Source organism: Pan paniscus, chromosome 21, assembly GCF_029289425.2.
Source record: "Pan paniscus chromosome 21, NHGRI_mPanPan1-v2.0_pri, whole genome shotgun sequence".
NCBI classification, from domain to species: Eukaryota; Metazoa; Chordata; class Mammalia; order Primates; family Hominidae; genus Pan; species Pan paniscus.
In genome coordinates, this window is record NC_073270.2 from 42205766 (window position 1) to 42233275 (window position 27510).

The 27510-nt window shown below is 49.8% G+C and overlaps 1 protein-coding gene across 17 annotated transcripts in view; it reads left to right on the plus strand.

Moving 5' to 3' along the window:
- DLGAP4 (DLG associated protein 4) overlaps positions 1 to 27510 on the plus strand; it is a 227051-nt gene that overhangs the window by 165494 nt on the left and 34047 nt on the right. The window contains exon 1 of one of the 17 annotated variants that reach the window (XM_063600857.1): positions 4194 to 4275. The exons of 14 other annotated variants lie outside the window; for them this stretch is intronic. Coding sequence is in view for 1 of the 3 variants with exons in the window: in XM_034947408.3 (XP_034803299.1) it covers positions 23226 to 23262 (37 nt within the window). In the remaining 2 variants the exon portion in view is untranslated. Of the gene's footprint in view, positions 1 to 4193; positions 4276 to 9562; positions 9623 to 23041; positions 23263 to 27510 lie in introns of those variants that run through there. 2 more of the 17 variants (XM_055104834.1, XM_034947408.3) reach the window with 2 other exon arrangements.

Genomic DNA, 27510 nt, shown 5'->3' on the forward strand with positions numbered 1-27510 from the left:
TGCTTTCTCGTAAATTTGCTCATTCTCACGTATATTCATTCTTTTTGTTTTGTTTCAGCACGTTGGTTCTGGATCTTTAATATTTGTTTAGCCTGTTTTGATTTGCAAAGCACTTTTATACACATTATCTCAGTAGATCTTTATCCAACTTTGGGAAGTATTACTATTCTTGTCATCCTTGTTTTTCAGAAGAGGAAACTGAGGTTCACTGGTAGAAAGAGGCTTGACCAAGCTCACTGTGGCTGAGCTACTTATTCAATAAATATTTATTAAGTGCTGCTCTGTGCCTGGCAGTGAGCTGGCCCTGGGGAAACACTGACAGTCAGAGCTGCCTTAAAGACATAGTTTCTGACCTCCCAGAATCTGCAGCAGCAGCACACCGAGATCTAGCCAGGATCCACCCCAGGCTCCTAATCTGCATCCTGGGCCCTCTCCACTTCAGGTCCCTGTAGTTTGGGCCTGTGGCTTAGGTCTAGACTGTTGCAGCCTGTGAGCCCTTAGCCTGGAGCATCTTGGTATAAAGCAAGCCAAGGCATAAGTCTCTGCAAACCGAACTTCAAAAGTAACAAAAGAGGCTGGGCATGGTGGCTCACGCATGTAATCCCAGCACTTTGAGAGGCTGAGGCGGGCGGATCACCTGAGGTCAGGAGTTCGAGACCAGCCTAGCCAACATGGCAAAACCCAATCTCTACTAAAAATACAAAAATTAGCCGAGCGTGGTGGTACATGCCTGTAATCCCAGCTACTCAGGAGGCTGAGGCGGGAGAATTGCTTGAACCTGGGAGGTGGAGGTTGCAGTGAGCTGAGATCGCGCCATTGCCCTCCAGCCTGGGCAACAGAGCAAGACTCTGTCTCAAAAAAAAAAAAAAAAAGTAACAAAAGAGGTCTTCAGGAATGGCTTAATTATTAACAGGGTGAGGAAGGGCATCTCAGCAGAAGGCCATCTGCTCCTTCTCCCTGGGGGAACGTTGCCCAAGGGCTGCTTTACCTAAGATCCTTGTGTGAATTTTCTGCAGCCTCCAAATATTTGATTACACTCTGCACAGGTGTGGAGCTGTATGGCCATGTGCTGAGCTGGGGACCCTCCCCACCTCCTTTAATATTAAATGAGATGAAATAAAGTAAGGTCCTAGGATAGCAGGTCTGAAAAGGACTCTGGCCCAGCCCCTTCCTTTCCCATGAGTGGGAACCAAATCTCGGAGGAAAGGGACTTGCCAGGATCCCATACTGAGAGACCTTCCTTCCCCTTCCCCTCCCTTATCAGTTTCACTTAATTTCCCGTCCTTCCTGTAGGAACCCTCTCATCCCAGCTGTACATGGTCAACATTCAAAGCCTTCTTCAAATCCTTCCTATGCCTCAAAGTCAAGTTTTCCCACAGTCTTCCCTGACACTCTCCTCCACACCCCAGAGCCCCACAGTGTCCAGGCTTCCTCAGTCTACTCTCAGAGGCTGACTGCCTGTTCTGCAAGGCTAGACCAGCAGCCCTTGAGGAGACATTTCAAAATCTGTGTGCCTGGGTCCTGCCTCCCCTCCCAACCCAGGGAGTCTGATACCTGAGATCTAGGAAGAGGCATCTCTGGATACGTTTTGCTGGAGGTTTTTTTTGTGTGTAAAAGTTATATTTTTACTGAAAAAGCAATACATGTATGTTGGTTAAAAAAAATTCAAACTTGGTTAAAAAAAAAAAAAAAGCCCAATGAAAAATTAGTCCCTGTCCTACCCAGACACCTAATCACTGTGACGAGTCTTGAGGTTTCCTTATAGAAATACTCAGCATCCACGTGCAGCTATTGTCAGTAACATCCCTTTTTATTACTTAGACAGTGGCATAGTCTCTCCCTACTTTTCTATACCTTGAATTTTTCATGTAAGTCTCTGTTGCAGGTTATTCTTGGTGGGCACATACAGGTTCATGGCCACCTTTGCTCCTGAGCATGTGGCTTTCCATTGACGGATAGACCACCAGTTGTTTGTCCTCTACTCAAGGATGTTTAGCTTGTTCTCAATCTTGCTGCTGTAAACAGTGCTGCAGTGAACACCCTTTCCTGTGTGTCTCCATGCACGAGTGCATGTGTAGCTGTCGGAGCCATTTCTGCACACAGAATTACTCTTTCCAAGAGTCTGTGTGCTTAAAATTTTGTCATATATTTTTTAATTGCCTTCTTTTTCATTCTGAAAATGTATATATTTTAAAAGGCACCCCGCCTTCACCCCCAGATTCAAATTTGTTTCCTCCATGAGCTCCTCTCGTGCTGCACCTGCTTAGCAACGGTGAAGCCAGTGAGCTCATTCAAATATTTACTGACCTTGCCGGGCGCGATGGCTCATGCCTGTAATCCCAGCATTTTGGGAGTCCAAGGCAGGCAGATCACAAAGTCAGGAGTTCGAGACCTCTACTCGACCTGGCCAATATGGTGAAACCCTGTCTCTACTAAAAATACAAAAATTAGCCGGGCGTGGTGGTGGGCGTCTGTAGTCCCAGCTACTCAGGAGGCTGAGGCAGAAGAATCACTTGAACCCGGGAGGCGGAGGTTGCAGTGAGTCGAGATTGCGCCTCTGCACTCCAGCCTGGGTAACAGAGCAAGACTCCGTCTCAAAAATAAATAAATAAATAAATAAATAAATAAATAAACAAACAAACAAACTGACCTCCTGAATCCCAGTGCTGGCTTGGCTGCTATACTCCTGCCCTTCACTGAACCTCAGTTTTCCTCATCTGCATAGTTGGGAGACTCATTCCTGCCTTTCTCATGTCCCTGGCTATTTGGTAAACCAGCCAGTAGGAAGACATCGTGAAATGTATTAAAGTGGTCTTAGCTAGACAGAGTGGGCATGCCAGGGTCAGCAGAGATTCTGAAGTCTAGACCAGTTCCCTGGGTGGGCCGTTGTCAGTCCTAGCAGATGGCCAGGTCAGCCCTCAGGCTAGCTATTGGTAGGTGTCTCCTCTTGCTGTGCTGAGATACGGTCAAGATCATACTTAGGCTTTTGTTGGAAGAACATACAAGATGAGAGAAAAAAAAAGATCATACTTAGGGGCTCCCTGAATTTGCTCTGCCCTAGGTTGCTGAGACCTCTAGAACCTGTGCAGGCTAAAGGAACTCAGTCGGTAGATCCGAGAGAGGTGGTCAGGGAGACCAGGAGCATGTCTACACTGCCAGCAGACTTTTGCCTCCTCCCCCAAGCCAACAGGATGGCCCAAAAAGGCTCCCCCAGCAGATCATCTTTGCAGCTCCATTTTTAGCTCCAGTGGCAGCAGGGATGAGGAAGGGAAAGTTCTATCATTTTTTTTCTAATTTAAAGTGACATTTAAAATCACTAGCCTAGTGGGGGCCAGGTGTGGTGGCTCATGCCTGTTATCCCAGCACTTTGGGAAGCCAAGACCAGTGGATCACTTGAGCTCAGGAGTTAAAGACCAGTCTGGGCAACATAGCGAAACGCCGTCTCTATAAAAAAATACAAAAATTAGCTGGATGTGGTGGTGCACACCTGTATTCTTAGCTGCTTGTGGGGCTGAGGCGAAAGGATCACTTGAGCCCAGGAGGTCAAGGCTGTAGTGAGCTGTTTGTGCCACTGCACTCTAGCCTGGGTGACAAAGCAAAACCCTGTCTCAAAAAAAAAAAAAAAAAAATCACTAGCTTAGTTCCTCCCTCCTATTTTATCAATAGGAAAACTCAGCCTGGAGAAGTTGAAGATCTCCCAGGTCTCCCAGTGAACTTGACAGGTCTCAGCTCACTTCTGCTTGGATTAGAAGCCAGGCATTTGACTCTCCTAGTCCTTAACTCTCAACATCTTTCCCAAATTGTTCTAGTCGTAAAGTTTCACTTTGGGGTTAAAAACCAAAGTGAAAGAAAAATGGCAAAGCAGGAAGCAGCCACTTCAGACCCAGCCCAGGCTGAGGGGACGCTCTGAGGGACCCAGGCCCAGGTGGCCTCATGAGGAGGGGAGCAGGCCTTTTCCCTACCCACTCCCACCCTTGCTCTGGGAGCCTGGCTGGGGTAGGGACTGGGTGGGGCCCCGCAGGGAGAGGCGCCAGGCTACAGACAGGCGGAGGCGTCCTGGCCTGGCCCACTGCTGTCTGGGAGACAGCCAGTAGGATGGGTTCTCTGGTGAAGTCAGCCCCATGTGGGTGTGGTCCCAGCCGGGCTCCAGGTAGGCCTTTTAAACTCCCGTCCTTCCGGGGCAGAGCTGAGCTGGAGCTGGGCCTCTGTCAGCTTGGGAACGAAATCCTGGCTTCCCAAACCCAGCTTTCACAGAGCATTTCACTTTCCCTGAAGGTAAGAGCCAGTGCCCTGTCTTTACCATGAAAACTCTTAAACTTTTGGTCACTGTGGGCACTTACTTACCTCCTATAGTTTCTTTTTGGGACCCAGATGGCCTGAAAGCCAAAGGATGGAGGAGCTGCAACTGCTGGCTTCTCACCATTTTATGTCACTGAGTTGTTGGGTGGCCTCAGGCAAGACCCTTCCCTTCTCTGGCCTGCAGATTCCTCATTTGTTTGTCAGCAGGAGGGAGCTCCTTCTATCTCTGCTATTAAGTTGAATTTGGTTCCTGGAAGCTGGTGAGAGAGTATCGTAACACCCAGTTTGGTTGGCCTGTGTCTTTCAGATATTAACTGTTACCTGATTAGCTGGGGTCTCAAGTTCCTATTTCCTGTGCTTTTACTAAGGAAATTCTCAGACTTATCAATGCAAATATGGTATCAATTTTGTTGCTAGACCAAATATGATTTTTTAAAATAGAGATTTCCCACTATGCTACCCACGCTAGTCTCAAACTCCTGGGCCCAAGCAGTCTGCCCGCCTTGGCCTCCCAAAGTGCTGGGATTACAGGTGTGAGCTACCATGCCTGGCCAGCAAATACGATTTTTATGTACCTCTCTTCTCCTTTGCACAGTCACAGGGTCCCTAAGTACAGAGCTGGAGTCCAGTCCCTAAGGGCACCTACTGAGCGTACAGTAGGTGATCAGGAAGCCCACACCCCAGAGGTCATATGTACCTATAGTTAAGAGCATCTCTGTAGAGTTGGACTGCTGGGGTTCAGTTCCTGGGCTGCCAGCTAGAGCTGTGAGACCTTGGACAAGGTACTTAACCTCTCTGGGCTTGTTTCTTCACCTGCAAAATAGAGATGCTAATAATACCTGACTGTAGTCCAGCATGAGGACAACAGAAACTTGTGCAAAGCACTCAGCACAGTGCCTGGTACAGAGGAAGCATTTGAGAAGTATTAGCTGCTGCTGTTACTGACATCCAGGGGGAAAGAGAAGACTTGAAATAGCCAAAAACTGTCCATGTCCCATGCCTGGAAAGATGTAGATGGATTGGGTGGGCTGTTTGGAGTGGAGTCAGTTATTTGATGGCTGTTTGCCAAGTGCAGGGCTCTTATGGGGAAAGGTGGCCTGGGTTAGGGGAGAGGCGAATGCTCTGCGTGAGGGAAGGGGAAGGGCAGACTGTCCAGGGTTCAGGACACCCAAGATCAGGCTGGAGAATCTATCCAGGGTTGTCAGAGTCTGCCAGGTATGTGGAGCTAGAGTTTTGTCTGCAGGGTCATCACTCCATCTGGGCAGTTTCCTACTGGGGGCTGTGACGAGGACCTATTATTGACTGCGGAGAATAGGTTGGATAGTTCTAGCCTCTCCTGGAACTTTCTTGCCTTCCCCCTGGCGTGGCTGTTGCCCTGCACAGGGATGCAGTAATAGGAGTTGTCTGCCTGCCTGTGGAGTGCAGACCAAGGTGGGGTGGGGAAGAGGGGCCTGTCTGACATCACCCAATAAAGGTAGGGCTGCCACCGTTGCTGCTGTCCCAGCAGTTTCTTTAAAAGAGGCACATGCAGCAGTGTGTGGGAAGGGTGGGGGGTGGAGGGCAGGGATTGGGCTCCTCCCTCCTTCCTACCCCACCTCCACTTCTCTTTCCAAACAATCAGCCATTCATTTACTTGAGTGCCAAGTGCTGTGCCAGGAGCCAGGGAGAGACTAGGGAACAAGATTGACTTCCCTCCAGCTTGGAGTCCCCACCCAAGCAGGTAACAAACAGGCTACTATCTAATCTGTTAGTGATGAGAGCCCTAAAGGAAACAAGTAGATGCTGAGAGATTGGGGAAGGCATCTCAGGGAAAGTGACTGCTGGATGGGAAGGAGGCAGTCAAGGGCCGACTGGGAGGTGTCACGACCCTGAGGTGGGGGTATCTTGAGGGAACAGGAGAGGTAGGGGTTACATCTGGAGCAGTCTCAAGGTCAGGCAGGACCCTGGGGGTCTCGGTGAACCTAAAGAGGTGTGATAATGAATGTACTGCAAGTGAATATGTTTATATGTTTCTTCCTTTTTTTTTTTTTTTTGAGATGGAGTCCCGCTCTGTCGCCCAGGCTGGAATGTAGTGACATGATCTTGACTCACTGTAGCCTCGCCTGCCGGGTTCAAGTGATTCCCCTGCCTCAGCCTCCTGAGTAGCTGGGATTACAGGCGCCTGCCACTATGCCTGGCTAATTTTTGTATTTTTAGTAGAGATGGGATTTTGCCATGTTGACCAGGCTGGTCTCGAACTCCTGACCTTGTGATCCGCCCGCCTCGGCCTCCCAAAGTGCTGGGATTACAGGCGTGAGCCACCAAGCCCGGCTCTCCATACAATCTCTTACCCAATTCCTGTCCAAGATTCTATGATACTAACACATCCATTACTGCCTTTGTACACCTCTGATCTTTATTTTCTGTTTGGATTATTTTTCTTTTATTTATATTTGCTGAATTTCAGTAAAGAGATTGTAGGCAGATTATTAACCAGCCCTTGCTCACAAATACAGTTAACTCAAATCAGAAAATTTTTAAAAATGCTTAGTTTTAAATATTTTATTTGTGACTTTTAGGTTTGGAATGAGTAAAATCAAAGCAGTTTGATAACTGCTGGGGCTCATTCTTCAGTGGGCCGCTCACTAGTCCATTTTTAACACTGTCTTAATGACCATCTTAACCTTTTTTTTGTTTGTTTTGAGACAGAGTCTCACTCTGTCGCCCAGGCTGGAGTGCAGTGGCGCAGTTTCGGCTCACTGCAACCTTCGCCTTCCGGGTTCAAGCAATTCTCGTGCCTCAGCCTCCCGAGTAGCTGGATTGCAGGCACGCGCCACCACACCTGGTTAATTTTTGTATTTTTAGTAGAGACAGGGTTTCACCATGTTGGCCAGGCTGGTCTCAAACTCCTGGGCTCAGGTGATCCACCTGCCTTGGCCTCCTAAAGTGCTGGGATTACACACGCGCCCAGCCCATCTTAACCATTTTTAAGTGTGCAGTTCATTGGCACTAAGTACATTCCCATTGTTGTATAACCATCATCACTATCCGTCTCTTTAACTCTTCATCTTCCCAAACTGAAACTCCGTGCCTATTAAACACTAACTCCACATTACCCCCTTGCCTGGTCCCTGGCAACCACCTTTTTTTTTTTTTGAGACACAGTCTCGCTCTGTCTCCCAGGCTGGAGTGCAATGGCGCTCTCTTGGCTCACTGCAACCTCCACCTCCCAGGTTCAAGCAATTTTCCTCCCTCTGCCTCCCGAGTAGCTGGGATTACAGGCATCTGCCACCATGCCCGGCTAATTTTTTATATTTTTAGTAGAAACAGGGTTTCACCATGTTGGTCAGGCTGGTCTCAAACTTCAGACCTCCGGTGATCCACCCGCCTCAGCCTCCCAAAGTGTTGGGATTACAGGCGTGAGCCACCGCACCTGGCCAGCAACCACCATTCTTTCTATAAATTCTATTACTCTAGGTATCTCATTCACTAGCCCAATTTTTTTTGTTTGTTTTTTTTTTTTTTTGGTTTTTTTTTTGTTTTTTGTTTTTTGAGATGGAGTTTCGTTCTTGTTGCCCAGGCTGGAGTGCAATGGCACAATCTTGGCTCACCGCAACCTCCGCCTCCCGGGTTCAAGCAATCTCCCAAGTAGCTGGGATTACAGGCATGCACCACCATACCCGGCTAATTTTGTGTTTTTAATAGAGACTGGGTTTCTCCATTTTAGTCGGGGTGATCTCAAACTCCTGACCTCAGGTGATCCGCCTGCCTCAGCCTCCCAAAGTGCTGGGATTACAGGCGTGAGCTACCATGCCCAGCCCTCTCTGGCCCATTTTAAGGAGATATATTTGAAGGGCAGCTGAGGGGAATGCTCTGAATAATTAACTCTTATGGTAGTGATTAATTCTCCAAGTTTGTTTTTTTCTCTTTTTTCTTTTTTTTTTAAGACAGAGTCTCTGTCACCCAGCTTGGAGTGCAGTGGCGCAATTTCAGCTCCCTGCAACCTCTGCCTCCTAGGTCCAAGTGATTCTCCTGCCTCAGCCTCCCAGGTAGCTGGGATTACAGGCACCCGCCACCACGCCCGGCTAATTTTTGTATTTTCAGTAGAGAGGGATTTCACCATGTTGGCCAGGCTGGTTTTGAACTCCTGACCTCAAGTGATCCACCCACCTCTCCCTCCCAAAGTGCTGGGATTACAGGCATGAGCCACCATGCCCAGGCAATTCTCCAAGTTAATGCACAATGCACATCTAAGCTTATGTGTGGCCTTATCCTGGCAGAATTGCTAAGGGACTGATCATCTGGGAGAGCCTCCTCTGCAGAGGTAGCCTTGGTTCCAAAGCCCCTGGTGGCTTGAGGAGCCTGGCCACTGCCCCCTGTGGAGGCAGGATAATGGGATGAGGAAGGCTGTGGATCTGATCACAGGACCCAAGCATAATTCCTTCATTAGCTACTTGCTCTAGGATTTGGGCCAAGTCCCTCCACCTGCCTCAGCCTCAGCTTCCTCTTCTGGGAAATGGGACAATACTTTCCAACATATTTATGACTCAGAGTCAGTGAGACAGATGATGGACTTCCTTTGCAGTCTTGAGAATCCTAGCACAGTGTTTGGATGCAGTTAAATGCAAGGAAAATAGGACTCCTGATCCCAATTTGTAGAAGTAGTGGAGACCCAGAAATACAGGGACTTGCCCAAGGTCATACGGCACTTCACTGGTAAAATTGGGCTGAAACCCAGCTACCCTCCACAAGTTGCAGCTATTTAAGGTTTCTTGTTGGTCAGTCTTTCGAAGGACAGTAGACTTGAAATAGATGTTTGCTTTTCCGTCTTACTGGATTTGAAACATTTCTCAAGAAGCTCCAGTGTTGATGGGCCTGTGAGGGAGGATAGAGGGTAAAGATTTGGGTAGGGGATAAAGACAATAATTCTGTGTCATAGGACTAGAGTCCTAAATGACTTCCATGGTGATCATCTTGTCCAGGGACAGCAAATATCTTGCACTGGGCAATTACCCCTCCTACTGGACCCATGGCAGACAGCATCAGCCACAGCACTCCCATTGACCCCTGGATACAGCATGAGGAGTCTTCTCAACACAGGCAAAACCAATCAACCGGAAGTAGCATGCCCAGTGGAATCTGTGCCCTCCCTAATCTAGTGCAGTCCCCTGCTTTTACAGATGGGTGGCAGTCCTGGGAGGGGAAAGGACTATGAAGGGCAAGTGATGTCACAGGTCTCTTTGTGAGAGCAGAAAGGAGTCTGGCAGGACAGTTTGAAGCCTTCGGAAGTATGTTTGCAAAAACATCAGGGCAGAGCAACTCCCAGGGGGTAGATGTTATCAAGGTAAAGTCTGTTTTCTCCAGATGTTTCTTGGGATGCTGCCTGGCCTCAGGATGTTTATGAGAGTGTACTGTAGTCAGATTCCACCAACCAGAGCAGGAGGACAAACTTGGCTATCTACAGCAGCTTCTAAGCTTTGTAGGAATGTATGTGTCAGTCTTGCCGAAGCAAGCTTGTATTTTTACTACTTGTGAGGCTGGATCCTGTGAAGGTTGCATTCTGGAAGTTGAAACCTGTAGGGTTTGTACTCACTTAGCAGATAGAACATGACTCACTGTGTGATCCCGAACAGAGCCTTCAACCTCTCTGAGCCTCCTTTTTCCTTAGTAGCACAGGGGTGATGATGAAAACATCTCCTTGAGGGGATCAAATGTAAGATGCAGAGGTTAGGACCTCAGATGGTGATTGGGCTACTGCAATAACCACCAATTCCTGAGCAGGTGAAAAACATCTGGCAACTGTGATTACTAGCCACTAATGTTCAGCCACTCCTCAGTGTGGCTGACCCTGTGCCATTGTTGGGGCAGAGTTCTATGGACAGGATGGGGTGGTTGGTGACCTTCTGATTGGTAGATGTTCTTTCAAAGAGATCTTCCCAGATGTTACCATGTTGTGCTTTCAGAGGTAGTTGAGAGGAAAATTGAGTGGGGCGGGCTCTGTGGGCATGAGGGGACATATAGTCAAGACTTGTTCCAGCATCACTGTCATCTGCTTGCCAAGTTGTCTCTTACTCTTCTCTACTTAGAGTCTTCAAAGTCTTCTAGGATGAGGGCTCTGCCAGCCTGTGTCATTTTTAGGGTGAAATGAGAGGGTGGGGTTCTGCCTCCTAAGTGTCAACAGGCATTCACCTGGGTACCTCTTTTGAGCCAGGATTGGAGGTCACAGGGATGCCACCCTGCCTTCAGGAGGCTCAGGGTCTAAAGGAGGAAGCAGAAAAGTAAAGAGGTTTGTAAAAATAGTGTGGTGGGCAAGGGCCTGTGGTGTGCCTGAATGTGGGATGTTGTTCAGTGAGTGAGCCAGGGAAGGGGCCTGGGAAGACTGTTAGGGAAGGCTTTTTGGCAGGAGTGATGCTGGAACTGATACCTAAAGGAGGAGGCAGAATCAGTGAGGAAGAGGGTGTTCAGGCAGCACAGAGGCCTGGAAGCTGAGCACGGTGTGTTGGCATGAAGGGGGTGATGGAGAGTTGGAGGGGTGATTGACAAGGCAGAGAGGCCAGTGGTCCCTACACTAAAATGTTAGAATGGTGCTGCTACAGTGCGGTGTCGAGGGGCTGGATGGTTGGGGGTGCTGGGCAGGGCAATGAATCTTCCCGAACTTAGTCCTTGGACAGGATGAGACCCCTCATTTCTGCCCCAGGCCAGAAATCCTCAGCTTCTGGCATGCAGAGTCCATGGAGGGCCTGGGATTGGGCAGCAGCTCCGTGGGCCCTTTGCTCAGGAGATGTTTAGGCTCCTCAGGCAATTGTAATGACAGTTCCTCACCTGCCAAGCCCTTTCCCACCTGTCTTAGGAAACTCACAGCAGTCCTAGGGCAATAGACAGGGCAAGCCGCATTATTCTCATTTTATAGATGGGAGAAATTCAGACCCAGGAGCTTAAGTCATACACTGAATGAAGGCTGATTCCAGGGATTCCTAACCTACTGGCAGTTTCTGTCATAGCAGGTATTTTGAAGGGGGCAGGGTAGCAAGTATCAGCTGATCTCATATTCTGAGAATGGATTTATCATCTCAGATGGGAGCTCTTGTGCAGCTAGACTTCCCAGACGAAGGTGTTTTACTTCCTGACTTTGCTGTCTGAAGCCCTGGTGTTAGTCCTCACAAGATTTCCCGTGTGGCTAGGCTGTGTGAACATTCTCATTTTGTATTTCGCTGTTTGTTGATAACAATTCTCCGGAGGTAGGGGGGTAAAAAAGACCAGTGGCTCACGCCTGTAATCCCAGCACTTGGAAGACCAAGGTGAGATGATGGCTTGAGCCCAGGAGTTTGAGATCAGTCTGGGCAACATAGTGAGACCCTGTCTCTACAAAAAATTAAAATTAAAAAAATTAGTCAGGAGCAGTGGTACATGTCTGTAGTCCTAGCTACTTGGGAGGCTGACGTGGGAGGATCACTTGAGCCCAGGAAGTTGAAGCTACAGTGAACTATGATCACACCCTGTACTCCAGCCTAGGCAACAGAGTGAAACCCTGTCTCTAAACAAAAAGTTGGCTGGGCACGGTAACTCAACGCCCGTAATCCCAGCACTTCAGGAGGCCTAGGTGGGAAAATTGCTTAAGCCCAGGAGTTCTAGTCCAGCATGGGCAACATAGTGAGACCTCATCTCTACAAAAACTAAAAAAATTAGCCAGGCATGGTGGTGCACCCCTGTGGTTCCAGTTACTTAGGAGGCTGAGGTGAGAGGATTACTTGAGCCCGGGCTATCAAGGCTGCAGTGAGCTGTGATCATACCACTGCACTCCAGCCTGGATGACAGTGAGACTGTCTCAAAAAAAAAAGTTGAACTATGAATGTCATGCACACAAAGATGATGTGTGGTATCACGTCCAGAACTGGATGTAAAGTAGGAGGGCAAAGAGCGTCTCAGGCCCGGTAGGAATCTTAAAAGTCACACCCATGGGGACTTCAGTTTCCTCCCTGGCATCCATCCTGCCTGTGTCTAGCCTGGCTGGCCATTTTCTAGGCCCTTCTTCCATCTTTGGCCAGCTCTGCTTCTTAGAAAGCTCTTGTTTATAATTAGTCAAAATCTACTTCCATTAACAATCCCCACCTTCCTTTTCCCCTCTGATTGTAGTGTGACCCTCTGGGGCCACATGTGCATTTGACAGTCTTTTAGGTATTTGAGGACAGTAGCCATGCCCTTTTAAATTGTCTCTCTTCTCCAGGGTGACCATCCTAGCCTCTCCAAGCCATCCCTCACTTTACGCTAAGCACAACTTTTGGTGCATATGTGTCACACGCCCCGTTTGTGACAAGTCCGTCCCAGACACACTAATCACTTGTTGAATCAGTCCTGGGCTTTCTCATGCAACTCCATATGGCTGCCACAGTGCCCAGTCAGTGGAGGAGGCTTTTCATTGTCATCTCCACATTTCTATGGGTTTCTTGAGGACAAGGACTACTCATTCTGGGTCCCTAGTGGCTGGCACTGTGCATGGCTTTCCCTCGGTAAATAAGCACTTGCTGGAATGGGATGGAGTTGAGACTTCTCCCTGTGTGGATCACCTTCTGTCTTCAGGTTCCAGTTTGACGATATCTCTTGCCTGGAATTACCTATGATACCCTCAGTATTATCCAGAGTTCAGTGGGGACTGCGCCCTCTCTGGTCCTGTGACTTTCCTGTAACAGTGCATCCTCAGTGTCTGTGGTCAGCTGACGTCACTAAGCCATTTTTCCACATATGCCGCTTTTCTTGTGTAATCGTCTTACTTGGGTTCCCAAACTCAGGGTCTTAATATAAGCTCTGAGGGAAAAAAAATCCTTCTGTTTTTCTGTGTCTCTGTCCCCCGGGTGTGCCTGCACAGAGACAGGCAGCATTACCTCTGCTGACCTGAAGTGAACTCACGGTTTTCCCCATTCAGTCCTGCACTATTCGTCTCATCCCAACTCTCGGCTGCCCAGGGATCTTGGCTCCTACTCCTGTCACCTGATATGCCACCTGCCACTCCAGGCCCAGTGAATGAGCTTGTTAACACTGCCTTTCTATTCTGGGATACGCTTGGTCATTCAGAATGGTGAAAGAGGCCAGCAATCGAGGTGCACAGGGCCTGGCAGTGTCTGGCTTTGCACACTGGACACACAGCCTATGACAGTTGGTGAAAGCCGGGCTTTTGTGACCTATCGCCAGGGTTTGAAGTCAGCCCTCCATTGACATCAGCCCTCCAGAAGTGAGGGTAGTTTTTTTGAGGCTCTTTCCAAGTAATACTTCCCAGGCTGGGCTCTGGGATCTTAGGGCTTTGGAAAGGTAGCAGCAAAGCTCGTATGATACAGCCAGTATTTGAAAAGCCACATTTTGCATTCTCTACCCTCAGTCCTTCACCAGACCGAGCGGGCTGCACATGTCAAGTTTTTGCACTGGGCTGGAGCCGAGGCAGCTTTGTAACTGGGCGGTTTCTCCTGCTCACTAGCACCTGCTTCTAGTGGGTTGGTTTTTTGTTTTTGTTTTTGTTTTTTTGAGACAGGGTCTAACTCTGTTGTCCAGGCTGGAGTGCAGTGTCGTGATCTTGGTTCACTGCAACCTCTGTCTCCCGGGTTCAAGTGATCCCTACACCTCAGCCTCCTGAGTAGCTGGGATTACTGGCATGAGATACCATGCCCGGCTAATTTTTGTATTTTTAGTAGAGATGGGGTTTCACCATGTTGGCCAGGCTGGTCTCAAACTCCTGACCTCAAGTGATCCCCCTGCCTCAGCCTCCCAAAGTGCTGAGATTACAGGCATGAGCCACCATGCCCGGCCAAATGGTTATAGCTTTGATAAACAACAAGATCGTGATTTAGTAACAGTAGCTTGGGCGCTACCATCTCTTTAAAGCTTGGATTCCTAGGGATGATGGTAATAAGGTGTCCAGGGTGGGCTGGGGCAGGGACCACTGAGCAGAGCTCCTGGCAGAGCAGACTCTGCAGGTGGGTCTCTGAGGATAAATAAAATGATGTTTGTGGCAGATTCCAATACATAATGGGTGAGGAGTGGATGGTTCCTGACAGGCTGCTTACTGGATATGGCTGCAGTGGTAGTAGAAATGGTTTTTCAGAAACTACATGCTATTTGGACATACTATTTGGAGGTCAGTGGTCAGGGGCTAGAGGAGGCAGAGCTCAGCTACGGGAGGATGCCTCCCTGAATGCCCAGAACTGGTGTTCTCCAGGCTGGGGGGAAACCAGGAACATTCCCACACTCATAGCCCCAGGCAAGGGTCCCTGCTCTGCTGCCAGATCCTCAGCTAGTGCATCTGCCTTCCTGGTCCTTTTTTATGTGTACTATGAGAGAGTGAATTAGTCTGGTAGGTCTCAGAATACCATGTGGGAATTCTGTACAGAGAAAAAAGGGGAAATGGAGCTGTTCTGAGGGACCTGGGGTGGGGTGAGAGTCCAAAGAGCCTTCCCCAGGCCCCCTTGGGAATCCCCAGAACCAGACTCAGCCACGCTGGAGAAGTCCTAAGTGGCTGGGAACCCATGTGAGTGGTTCCAGTGTTCCTGGTGAGAGAGTCAGAGCATGTGGGGCCATGTGTCTGGAAGCAGGACCTGAAGGAGGACAGTGGACAGGCAGCATGGGCACCTTAGCCATGTGCTGGGGTTCTGCACCAGGGGCCACCAGGCCCCTGTCCTCATGGTCAGCAGAGCCAGAGCTGCCACCCTCTAACCCACTCAGGAAATAGTCAAACCCTGCCTGAAGACCCCAGGAATAAAGGGCCCATTTAGGCCCTTTTAGGCCCTGACTGGGGAACTGGCCTGGCCAGGATCTCAGCCAGGCTCTGGCAGGTGGCACCTAACTCCCAGCCCTGGAGGGCTCTTTAGCAGCTAAATGCACTGGCTCTGGGAGGAAAGCCTGGGCTCAAATTCTGGCTTTTCCACTTCCTGTCTGTGTAATCCTGGGCTACTCACTTCTCTGAGCCTCAGGGGTTTTTTGTTTGTTTATTTTTTCTCCTTGAAATCAGAATGGTAGGCCTGGTGAAGAGTTGGTGAGCCGATATAGTTAAAGTGCTTCATGCTAGGCCAGTTCATGTCCAGCCCTCTGTCAGTGGGAGATGTCATGGACAGCCAGCAGACAGCTTCCCACCCACTGAGGACCTGCCGCCCTGGACTGTGGGTGTGCCTAGAAGCATCGCTTAACCTCTTCTCTGACTCCTGTGACCCCAACATGTCAGGAAAAAAGCCCCTCATACCCTTGACCCCAACTGGGGAGTGAGCAGCTCTCCTAAGGAGCAGCTGGGGTGGGGTGGGGTGGAGGCATTGCTCTGGCAACTGAGCAGGTCCCTCTCAGGCCTCTGCTCCAGGCCCCTGCAGGAGGGTGGCTGTCTGCACTCTGGATACAGCTCTCCTGCCACCTGTGTCCTGGTGCCAAGAGCCTGAAAACAGACCTGGCCTTCCGGCCAAAAGGGACTTTCTCTGCTTTCACCCAGCCGGAACTGAGACACCACTAGAAGTTCCTCCTGGCTGCCTCCACCTCAAGGTTCCCACCAGGCTCCTGCCTTTCCGAGAGGAGGCTCTTATGGACAGTCTTCCTGGGGAGCAAGGGAGGGGGCTGGAGCCCTAGAAGGAACAAGGAGGTCTGGGGCAGCTGCTGCGGCAGTGATAGACTCGTGTACCATGGGCCACTGCCGCTGCACGTGCACCTGCATTGTATTTCTTAAAATTATAAATTAACACCATTTGAAAATTCAGGAGTTTTTTTGCCAATTGATTTTTTTTCCCACTGACTGTTCCTCAAATGATTCTTCTATTGATATATAATAGATATACATATTTTCAGGGTAGATGTGATATTTTAATATATCCATATAATGTGTAATGATCAAATAAGAGTAATTAGGATATCCATCACCTTAAACATTTTTCTATGTGCTGGGAACATTCAAATTATTTTCTTTGGCCGGGCGAGGTGGCTCGCGCCAGTAATCCCAGCACTTTTGGAGGCCAAGTCCAGAGGGTTGCTTGAGCCCAGGAGTTTGAGACCAGCTTGGGCAACAAAGACCCCATCTCTACAAAAAATTAAAAATGAGCCAGGCATGATGGAGCATGCCTGTGGCCCCAGCTACCTGGGAGACTGAGGTGGGAGGATCATTTGAGCCCAGAGGTCAAGGCTGCAGTGAGCCATGACAGAGTGAGACCCTGTCCCAAAAAAAAAAAAAAAAGCTGCTAGCTAATTTGAAATGTATATTTTAGAATCCAGATTTCTGGTACATTTGGCAGCTCTGACAACGCTGGGCCCAGGTTTCCAACATGGCAGCTGTGAGCCAGAAAGGGTTGATGCCCTGTGCACATTTGAACTGTGACCCCCATTCAGGGACAACCCACTTAGTTTACAGCTGTGGAAACTAAGGCCCAGAAGGGACTCAGGCCCTGTGCAGAGTACACAGCCCACCATGGCCAGCATTGATTTTAGATCCTGGCAGCCTGGCCTTGCAGAGCAGAGCTTTCTGCGCTGCCACTCATAAGAGTAAAAAGCCTCTTCTCCCATCTGTAAAGCATCAGTGATAATTACCACTCCTCCCAGAGCTGTGTCAGGATAAAGTAGCACCTGGCCCAGGCCTCAGTAATGATTCTTTTAAATCTGTACAAATGCTACACCTTGCCTGGAAAGTGTTGCTGGAAGCACCACATGCTTTCTCTGCCACTTTTCAGAAATGATTATTTTTCACACACTTTCCATTGCTCCGTGCCGAGGGTTTGTTGCACTCTCATTCCCACAGCTTCATTGCCCAGCTTCAAGCAGCTTTGCTCAAGGCTCTACCTCCCACCAGACTGTGCTCCTGTGTGTGGTGGGGCGTGATCTGAAGGGAGTTCAAAGCCCTGGCCCTGGGGATTAGATCCAATCTAAAAGACCAGGAATAAATCATTCTGCTTCCATGTGCCTCTGTTTACCCAGTTGTCAAATAGGGGTTTGTTCATTCGTTTAGTAAATATTTACTGAGCCCAACCATGTATTGAGCCTGGTACTGAGAAAGCACCATGATTATATAAGATACTCAAGGTCCCCACCATCAGGGACCTGTATCAGATACTCAGGTTCCCTATCTGGTAGAGGAGAGAGACCAAAGACATGTGAGCTAATAAATGACCAGTGCTTGAATGAAACAAGCAGAGTCCTTAAAGAATAATAGCTTTAGACTGGATGGTCAGGGAGGCCCTCACTGAAGACATGCTACTTGAGCTGGACCTAAAATCATGAGAAGGAGCAGACATGCCAACATGAGGGTGAAGTTAGTTTCAGACAGGGCATGGCGGGTCCAAAGGCCCCACATGGGAATATGCTTGGAGCATTTGAGGAATAGCAAAAGGCTGGTGTGGCTGGAATGGAATTAGGGAGGGGAGGGTGGGCCAGTTCCTACTGTAGGCTGAGGTAAGCAATGTGGATTTTATTCTATATGGAATGGGGAGCCTTTTTTTTGAGACGGAGTTTTGCTTCTGTTGCACAGGCTGGAGTGTAGTGGCGCAATCTCGGTTCACTGCAACCTCCCCTCCCAGGTTCAAGTGATTCTCCTGTTTCAGCCCCCTGAGTAGCTGGGATTACAGGCCTGCGCCACCACACCCGGCCAATTTTTTGTATTTTTAGTAGAGGCGGGGTTTCACCATGTTGGCCAGGCTGGTCTCAAACTCCTGACCTCAGGTGATCCGCCCGCCTCAGCCTCCCAAAGTGTTGGGATTACAGGTGTGAGTAATCCCATCGAGTAGTGGTCACCTCACCCGGCCTGGAATGGGGAGCCTTTGAAAAGCTTCAGAAAAGGGGAGAAGCAATCCAGTTTGAGCTTTTAAAAACTGTCAGGGTTCCAAGAGTGATTGTGGGTAAGATGGGCCATAGAGAAAACAGGGAGGCAAAAGACCAGGCCTGCTGGGGTGGAGAGACGCTGGTCTCTGTTAGCTGTGCTTTTGCGGTAGAGAGGTGAGGCTCTGCAGATGGAGGAGGGTGGAAGGAGGAGATGGGAATTTCCATGCTTCTGGAGTGTATAACTGAGTGTTCAGGGCCCCCTCTCTGGGAGAGCAAGGCTGATGTGAAGGAGGAGAGGATTCAGATTCATTCTGGACACACTCAGCTTGAATGGCCTTGGCACTCCCTGGCACAGCTGCCTAGTGCACTGGGACTCTTGAGATAGTAGGTGATACTCCCTCCTAACTGCTTTCAGTGCCTGTGCACTGTAAAATTCTCTGCCCATGGGCCAGTCTGGAGGGACTTCATGAGAAATGGGATGCTATGGGCAGGAAGAAGGTGCCTCTGTTCCCATTGCTGCTTAGAGCAGCCCCAGGAAGCTGAGGATCCTGAGAGGAGGCAGCCTTCCTTGGATCTCCTTTCCTCAATCCCTATCCTCCCTCCATGAGCTAAGGTACCTAAGTTGCATTTTGCCAAACTGTGCCCCACTCAGCATCTGTCCTCCCATGCCTTGGACTGTCCCGCCCTGCTCCTTTGCTCACGGAGGATCCCTTCACCAGAAAGCTCTGTATTTCCTTGCCACTAAGTGACTCTCGCCACCCATCTAGACGCAGGCAACCTTAGTGTCTTCCAGAAAGGCCCCCAGATTGCCTCCCAGAAGGCAATCACTTTCTCCTTAATCCAGAAACCATGGTAACAAAATTGGCATGGCCCACCCCAAGATCAAAAAGTACCTCATGCCTGTCAGCTCCTTGGCTCCTACCCGGAGCACATTGAGTATCACATCCTATTTTTATGGGTAAAACAACTGCCATGTAAAAGGCAGTTAGTGCGACGGGCGTGGTGGCTCATGCCTGTAATCCCAGCACTTTGGGAGGCTGAGGCGGGTGGATCACGATGTTGGGAGTTTGAGACCAGCCTGGCCAACATGGTGAAACCCCGTCTCTACTAAACATACAAAAATTAGCCGGGCATGGTGGCGCGTGCCTATAATCCCAGCTACTCAGGAGGCTGAGGCAGGAGAATCGCTTGAACCCGGGAGGCGGAGGTTGCAGTAAGCCAAGATTGCTCCACTGCACTCCAGCCTGGGCAACAGAGTGAGACTCTGTCTCAAAAAAAAAAAGCAGTTAGTGCAGCAGAGGGGCCATCGAGTAGTGGTCAGCCTTCAGGCACCCTGGTTTCAGGCCGCGGCCTCAGCACTGCCTAGCTGGGAGGTGAGTGCAGGCAAATCTCCACCTCTCTATAACATGGGGCATTTACATTTGGGAAATAGGAACCTCCTTCATACTGGTTTTGAGGATTCAGTCAGCTAAAGGATAGATAAAGTAGATTCTCATTCACTGTAGTTATGTTCACAGAGTCATAGTGAATGCTAAACCATTGCTCTTCTGGGCAATATAGGGTCACTGCAAGCCTGTGGTCATAATGTTTCTACCAACCAACCAATCAATCAATCCATAACCTTGTTTTATGTGTGTCTCTGTTGAAAGATTTTTTTTTTTTTTTTTTTGAGACAGGGTCTCTTGTTGCCCAGGCTAGAGTGTGCAGTGGTGCAATCTTGGCTCACTGCACCCTCTGCCTCCCAGGTTCAAGTGATTCTCCCACCTCAGCCTCCCAAATAGCTGGGACTACAGGCATCCACCACCACACCCAGCTAATTTTTGTATTTTCAGTAGGGACGGGGTTTTGCTATGTTGGCCAGGCTGGTCTCCTGACCTCAAGTGATCTGCCCACCTCAGCCTCCCAAAGTGCTGGGATTACAGGCGTGAGCCACTGTGCCCAGCTGAAAGATTCTTTACTTAATATACTATTGATTCATTAACATTGAACTCATGGCCAGCAGCACTATGACTCATGCATGGATGAAGCGTACCTAACACTTTTCTCCATAAGGGACATCACAGCCTTCTTGCACTGAGAACACTGGGCAGTGCTTCAGCACTATGTGGGGGCCATTTTAAACAGTGAAGTCACCAACAGAAAGCCCACAAATGGGAAAAGTATAGCACTAAATAGACCTGTGAAAGGACACTTGTTTACACTATGAGAGCTGCAGTGAGAAGGTGGAGTGTCACCTTGTTCCACCTCAGCTGGGGATGTGTAGCGGGCACATGTCTGCGAGCCCCTTAAGTGTTGGTTTTGCAAGTAAATTCAAGTGAGTAGGTAATTTTGCACATATAGAATTAGTAAGTAGGATCAGCTGTATATGAAGTACCTGCTCAGGCCTGGCCATGGTTAGCACTCAGTAAGGTCAGCTGTTAGCATCAGAATCATTACCAATGGGAGTGCATCATAGCTTCTGTACCAGGCTCCAAGGACAGAGCTAGCTCCCTGAGCTTTATGGCTTTGTCTTCATCAGCCTGACACCTTTTTAACTTCTTGGCTTCTGTGGATGTTGGGGTCCGAGGCAGATGCAGATCCTTGAGGCCCTGAATGCCCCCACTGAAGGGTTTGTTTGTTCCAAGTCTACAAACCATTGAATGGTTTCAGGTTGTGGTTCCACTGAATGGTTTCAAACAGTGACATGATTGGATTCCTCAAATGGCTGGGGTGGAAGAGGGACAAGAGGTCGGAAGGCCAGGGGGCATCTGTGGTAGTCTCAGGGAGGCTGGCTCCAGATCATGGGGAGAAGGTAAGGATGGGAGGGGCCTGGCTGTGAAGGGCAGAGGAGGATCCCCAGAAGGACTTGGGAGGATGCTGCCGTGAGAGGGGCTGCCAGTCCCTCTTGCTGGAGTTAGAAAGTAAAGTTTGATGTTGCTAATTCTTCTTCTTCTTCTTTTTTTTTTTTTTTTGATGGAGTCTTTCTCTGTCACCCAGGCTGGAGTGCAGTGGCGCAATCCTGGCTCACTCAACCTTTGCCTCCCGGGTTCAAGCAATTCTCTTGCCTCAGCCTCCCTAGTAGCTGGAATTACAGGTCTACACCACCACACCCGGCTATTTTTTGTATTTTTAGTAGAGATGGGTTACCCTGTGTTGGCCAGGCTGGTCTCGAACTCCTGACCTCAGATGATCCACCCACCTCGGCCTCTCAAAACGTTGGAATTACAGGTGTGAGCCTCCGTGCCCGGCCAGTGTTGCTATTTCTTAAGGCACAGTGAGGGAGGTGGCTCTCCGACTGAAACAGTGGGAAAGGAGAGGGTCACATGGACTGTCAACAGAGAAGTGGCTTTGAGAAGGCAATGTGTCCCTGATCCTGACCTAGCTGCTTGGAATTCTCTTCCCAGCTGCTTCTGCCTTGGGAGAAAGAAGCAGAGGAAAGGAGGGAGGGATTTGAGGCTGGGTGGGTGGGAGTCTTTGAGCTGTTTTTATCATAGCATACAGATGAGTTGCCCAATTTAGCTGTGTGGTTTGACAAGTTACTTGCTGGCTGGGAGAGGGAGTGGGATCTTAACCAGCCCTCAGCCCTTCCACTAATGAGCCTTTTTAGCTTGGCAGTACCAGCAAAGGGAGTTAAGGGAGTCTGCCTTTCTCTGGGGTCAGCTTCATCCATTCATGGGGGCCTTGAGTCCGGCCCCACTGTCTTTGCTGTAAAGCCTGAGCCATGGCTTCCAGGTTGTCTGTGGCCCCAGAGCACCTGTTCCTCTTGAGGAGTGTAGACCGCCTCTCCTTTGCCCCCTCAGGCACCTGGGAGCCAGCAGGCATGAGGCCCGTGTTAGGCCTCAGGACCAAGTTCAGCCTGGCCTCCAAGACACATGCAAGGGGCTAGATTCTTGGGGTTCCTGTGTCCTCCGCATCCCTCGGGAAATGGAGTCACAGCCACTCCTGAGTATTAGAAGCTCTGGTTGGCCAGCTTATAACCTTTACAATAAAAAACAAAATGCAGGCCGGGCACGGTGGCTCACGCCTGTAATCCCAGCACTTTGGGAGGCCAATAATCCCAGCACTTTGGGAGGCCAAGGTGGGCGGATCACGAGGTCAAGAGTTCAAGACCAGCCTGACCAACATGGTGAAACCCCATCTCTACTAAAAATAATAATAATAATACAAAAATTAGCCAGGCATGGTGGTGCATGCCTGTAATCCCAGCTACTCAGGAGGCTGAGGCCTGGGAAGTGGAGGATGCAGTGAGCCAAGATCGCACCACTGCACTCCAGCCTGGGCGACAGAACAAGACTCTGTCTCAAAAAAAAAAATGCAGAAACAAATTCATTCTGACCTGATAAATACAGTTTGGAGGATAAAATCTTGGGGTAGAAGACAGAAATAATGAGATAAAGGAAGCTTCTCTAGAAGAAGCAAGGACTTAGGTGCTGCGAGGTAGGGAGGCTGGGCTAGATACCTGGGGCTGGGAGCAGGCTGCATGGAGGATGCATCGCACAACTGGCTTGTGTCTGGGCTGTGGCATGAGGGACCTGCATGGCTGAGAGGGGGTCAGGAGAAGCAAGCATGCAGCCCATGGGGATGGGTGGTTTCACGTGCTGTGGTTTAGGGGCTGGCAGGAAGCATGGAGAACAGGGGAAGGGGGCTCCAGCAGAAACCTATGCATGTGTAAAGGCTTGGATGCACGGAGGTGTGCTGTGTTTGGGAATGGTGCACTGTGCATTTGGTTCTCTGAAGCTGGAAGGGGTATGCTGAGGGGGTGGGAGGGGCATGAGATGAAGCTGCTGAGATGGATGGGCAGGGACCAAGCAAAAAGGGCTCAGGTTTGGGAGGAGCCCTAGAACCTTGGATACTAAAGTGTTGGGAGCCTTTGCTATATGGCCAAATAATCTGGGTTTTTGGCAACTGAGGGTTTTTGTAGTGATAATGAGGTTTATTTTCTCTTTCAACAAATTATTGAGAGCCTTTGTGCTTGAGGCATAACCCCAATCCTGGCATGTGGCATGATTTGTCAGGACAGAGTTCCCTCAATCGCCCCAGGCCTGTAGCTGTCAGTTGACTCCTCCAAGCCCATGGACTGATGTGGTCAGTGCTCTGATGGAGATTCCCAGGTGGAAGAAGAGACGGCAGTCGGGAGGCTCTCAGAGGAAGAAATTCTGAAACTTGTGGGTAGCTGAGGGAAGCCTTCCAGGCAGAAGAACAGTATGTGTGAAGGCCCCAGCGGGGGAGGAAGTGGCCGGGGTGAGGTATTAGAAGAGGTGGGGGTGAGGTATTTCCTCACTATATTTCCTGCATTCACACACTTGAAATGAGAGCTCTCCTGTACAAGGTTAGGTCCCATCTCCCTGCTCCAGGGAGGCAATACTCAGAGCTGAGGGGTGCCTGTCCCCCAGGGAGCCCCTGAAGCCCCAAAATCTTGTATGCTAGACAACACCACTTATCTGGCTGTGGCCTGTGTGTGCCTCAGGAGACAGAGGATCCAAGATCAGCTCACTTTCCTCTTATCGAATCAGGCCTGGACTTGCTTTCTGGCTGGGTCACTTTCCCTCTGATGACTGGCTGCCTAGGCCAGGGCTCAGGGCGTCTGAGGGTGCTTAGTAGAACTCTGGGCCCAGCAGCTCTGAGAGAGGCTGGAGGGTCAGTCCTTTGTCCAGACCCTGACTGTGGGCCGTCCTGTTGTCTTCCATTGGGAAGAAGGTGTGCCTCTTCCCACCAGACCCTCGTGAATGCTGCATGCACACTCTTCATGGACAGTGTCACCCCTACCCCACAGATGGGAACAAGGACTCTGGTGTCACACAGCCTAAGCTAGGCTTAGTGCCCAGTTCTTGCTCCCCCATACTAACTGCTGCCCTCCTAAGGGAGATATACTCCCTTAAACATTTTGAGCAAATTGAGGTTGGCTTCCGTTTTCTGATCTAGGGCAAAAAACCCCATTTGTTTGGGACTTTAGGTCAAACAAATCCATTCCTTTCCTGAAATCCTCAGTGAGTTAGTCCTGTCTCTGCTGGGCACTGGTGGCCATAGATTTCAAGAGCTGCTCTAAACAAACGTCCAGGTCTTGGTGGAAACTGTCCCTGGGCCAGTCAGAGAACCAGCCCAGACTCCCTGCCAGTGGCTGGGGAGTGGTAGAAATTTGGCTCGCCCCCCATCCCCACCCTACCCACAGGCCCAGTTGTGTCTGTACCAGAAATGAGGAGTGATGCCAAGCCTAGGCCTGGCCCAGCCTTAGCTTCTGCAATGCAACCTATGTAATCATGCCCATTTTACAAGGAGGAAACTGGGGCCATACAACAGGTCAGTGACAAGAGCTGGGACCTGAACTCAGGCTAGTCTGGTTCCACACTGCCCCCTGGCTTCTGGACCCTTACCACCAAAATGACTCTGAAACTAGAGAATTTCAGGATTTCAGACATCAGTGGAGAGGGCATTCGCAGAGGGGATCTTCCCTGCAGTCACAGTGATGGGAGGCTCCACACCCATCCTTGAGGGAGAGGATGAATGGGGCAGTGCTTTGAGTTTGTCAGGGGCTGTGTGAATGCAGTATGCTGTGACCCAGTGAGAATCCCTCCCGCCCTTCCAGAACAGAGGAGAGTTCTGAGAAGCCCAGAGGGCAAGCAGGAGCCTGGAAGCCAGGCCTCTGCCCCCGTCGAGGCCCTTTCTACTCCCACAGTCAGATTTTGGTTTGTTGTGCCCCTGCAGACTGGTCCCAGGACCCAGCAGGATGCTGTAGGGATGTGGTGATGAGTGAAGGCCCCAAACACCGGCAGCCCAGCCCAGCCCAGCCCAGCGAGGAGGGGCCCAAGGCCTGGAGAGCAGAGTGAGGTGGCTGTGCCGTGGAGCAGATGCGGCTGCTGCTTACTCCTGCAACTTTGAGCAAGTTGTATAACCTTCCTGAGCTTCACGTGCCCCACCTGCAAAGTGGGCATAGTCATGATCTCCACCTCACAGGCACTGAGGCTTACGTTAGAAAGCCGCAAAGCTGCTGAGCACAGCTTAGTAAATGACCCAGCTTTTGGCCCGCAGCCTGTGCCTTGTGGCCAGCTGAACGCAGGTCCTCCTCTTCGCTGAGCAGGCGTGTCCCTCCTCTCAGGATGATGTGTTGGAGAGCCATTCTCCTTTTGACCTGAGCCCTGCCTCCTGCCTCCTGCCTCCTTGCTGCCTTTCTTCTGGCCCAGAGAGGTAGCTGTCCTTCTGCCTGCACACTGCTCTTAGGTTGGTAACCAGAGATGCAGGTGTCTGTCAGGGATCTCTGAGTTTTCTCAAGGCCTGAGCAGGACTGGGACATTTCAAACAGACGAGTAGGAAGTGAGTGCTCCTGGCTTGGAACTCAGAGCACTTTGTGGCCTCTGGACTAGGCTGGGCACAAGGCACAGCATCCAGTTCCCTGGGCTTAACATCGTGGCATGTGTTACTTTCAAAGAACTCACTGCAGAGCTGTTTCTCTGCTGATGAGGGCTCCTGGCTTTTCTGGAATCCACTAGAAGGCCTTGGTTTCATAGATGTCTATTGGATGAATGATGGATTATTTTAAATTAAATTTTTATTTTTAGATAATTGTAGATTCACATGCAGTTGTAAAAAATAATACAAAGGGATTCTTCATACCCCTTACTCGATTTCCCTCAATAGTAAGACCTTGCAAAACTAATACATTCTCACATCCAGAATATCGACAGATACAATCCACCCATCTTATTCAGATTTCCCGTTCCACTTGTGTGTGTGTTAGTGCTATGCAGTTTTATCACATGCATACATTCATGTAACCATCCCCACACTCAATACAGAACTATTCCATCACTTCATACAAGGGTCCCTCTTGTTACCTTTTTATAGCCACACCTACTTCCCTCCTTGCCCTCCCCTTCACCCTCTCCCTAGTGACCTCCTCTGCTCTAGCCCCTGGCAACTACTAATCTGTTCTCTAGGTCATTTCAAGAATGTTATAGGCCAGGCACAGTGGCTCACACCTATAATCCCAGCATTTTGGGAGACTGAGGCAGGAGGATCCCTTGAGTCCAGGAGTTCGAGACTAACCTGGCAACATAGTGAGACCTCATCTCTACCAAAAGTAAAAAAGTGCTTTTTTTTTGTTCGTTGTTTTTTTTTTTTCTTTTTTGAGACGGAATTTCGCTCTTATTGCCTAGGCTGGGGTGCAGTGGCGTAATCTTGGCTCACTGCAGCCTCCGCCTCCCAAGTTTAAGCAATTCTCCTGCCTCAGCCTCCTGAGTAGCTAGGATTACAGGCGTGTACCACCATGCCCAGCTGCATGTTTATTTTTATAAGAAAATGCCAATGTATTTTCCATGACAGTAGTATCACTTTTTCTCCACATTCTCAATAGCATTTGATGTTGTCACTTTTTAGCCATTCTGATAGGTTATGTGATGGTATCTCATAGTGGCAGATGGATGGTTTCTACAGTCCTTTGTCCACAGCTCCTGTGATACTGGGCCTTGTTTTGTGAGTTGCCTCTGGGCTATCACCATCACCATGATTGTAGCCCCTTGAAGGCACAGTTTATCTGGCTCATGGGCCCAGACCAGGGTAGGGGCTTGTTTCAGTCCTCACAGGGCAACAGGCAGTTGGAGTTAAGGTGCTGAGAAAGGCACTAGATCCAACCTCACCCTCCCAGCAAACAGCTACTGTTGGAAAAGCACTTTCTATTGCCAACAGAGTCATCGTCTGAGAAGCAAGCAGTGGGCCTTTGGTGTTCTGGGCCCCTGCTGTGGGTCAGCCCCTGGCTGGGATCAGGGTGAGATTCAGAGATGGTTCAGGTTCCTACCCACGGCAGGTCCTGGCTCTGGGAATCTCAGTGGAGAAAGTGGAGAACAGGGAGGCAGACCAGTGTACGGGTTTCACATAACGAGAAAGTGTTGGGGTGGGAATGGCAAGATAGGGAAGGGGGTTAGCTGGACCCTGAAGGATGTGTGTTTTTTTGTTTGTTCATGTGTTTGTTTGTTTTGAGATGGAGTTTTGCTCTTGTTCCCCAGGCTGGAGTGCAATGGTGCAACCTCGGCTCACTGCAACCTCCACCTCCCAGGTTCAAGCAGTTCTCCTGCCTCAGCCTTCCGAGTAGCTGGGATTACAGGCATGCGCCACCACGCCCAGCTAATTTTGTATTTTTAGTAGAGATGAGGTTTCTCTATGTTGGTCAGGCTGGTCTTGAACTCCTGACCTCAGGTGATCTGCCCACCTCAGCCTCCCAAAATGCTGGGACTACAGGCGTGAGCCACCGCGCCCGGCCAGATGTGTTCATTTTTGACCAGGTGGAGAGGGGGCATCCAAGCAGAGGGAATAGGGGAGAGGGAAGGTGGTGTGGAAGGAAAAGACCAGGGGGAGCACTGAGTCTCTCAGTGACCTTGAAGATAGCAAGGTTAACCATTCCTTAGCTGTTTTGGCATCTGCTCTGTTGTCACCACCTCCCCACGGCACGGGTCAGGGTCTGTCACAGCCTCGTGGCCCCACGCACTTCACCTAGTACAT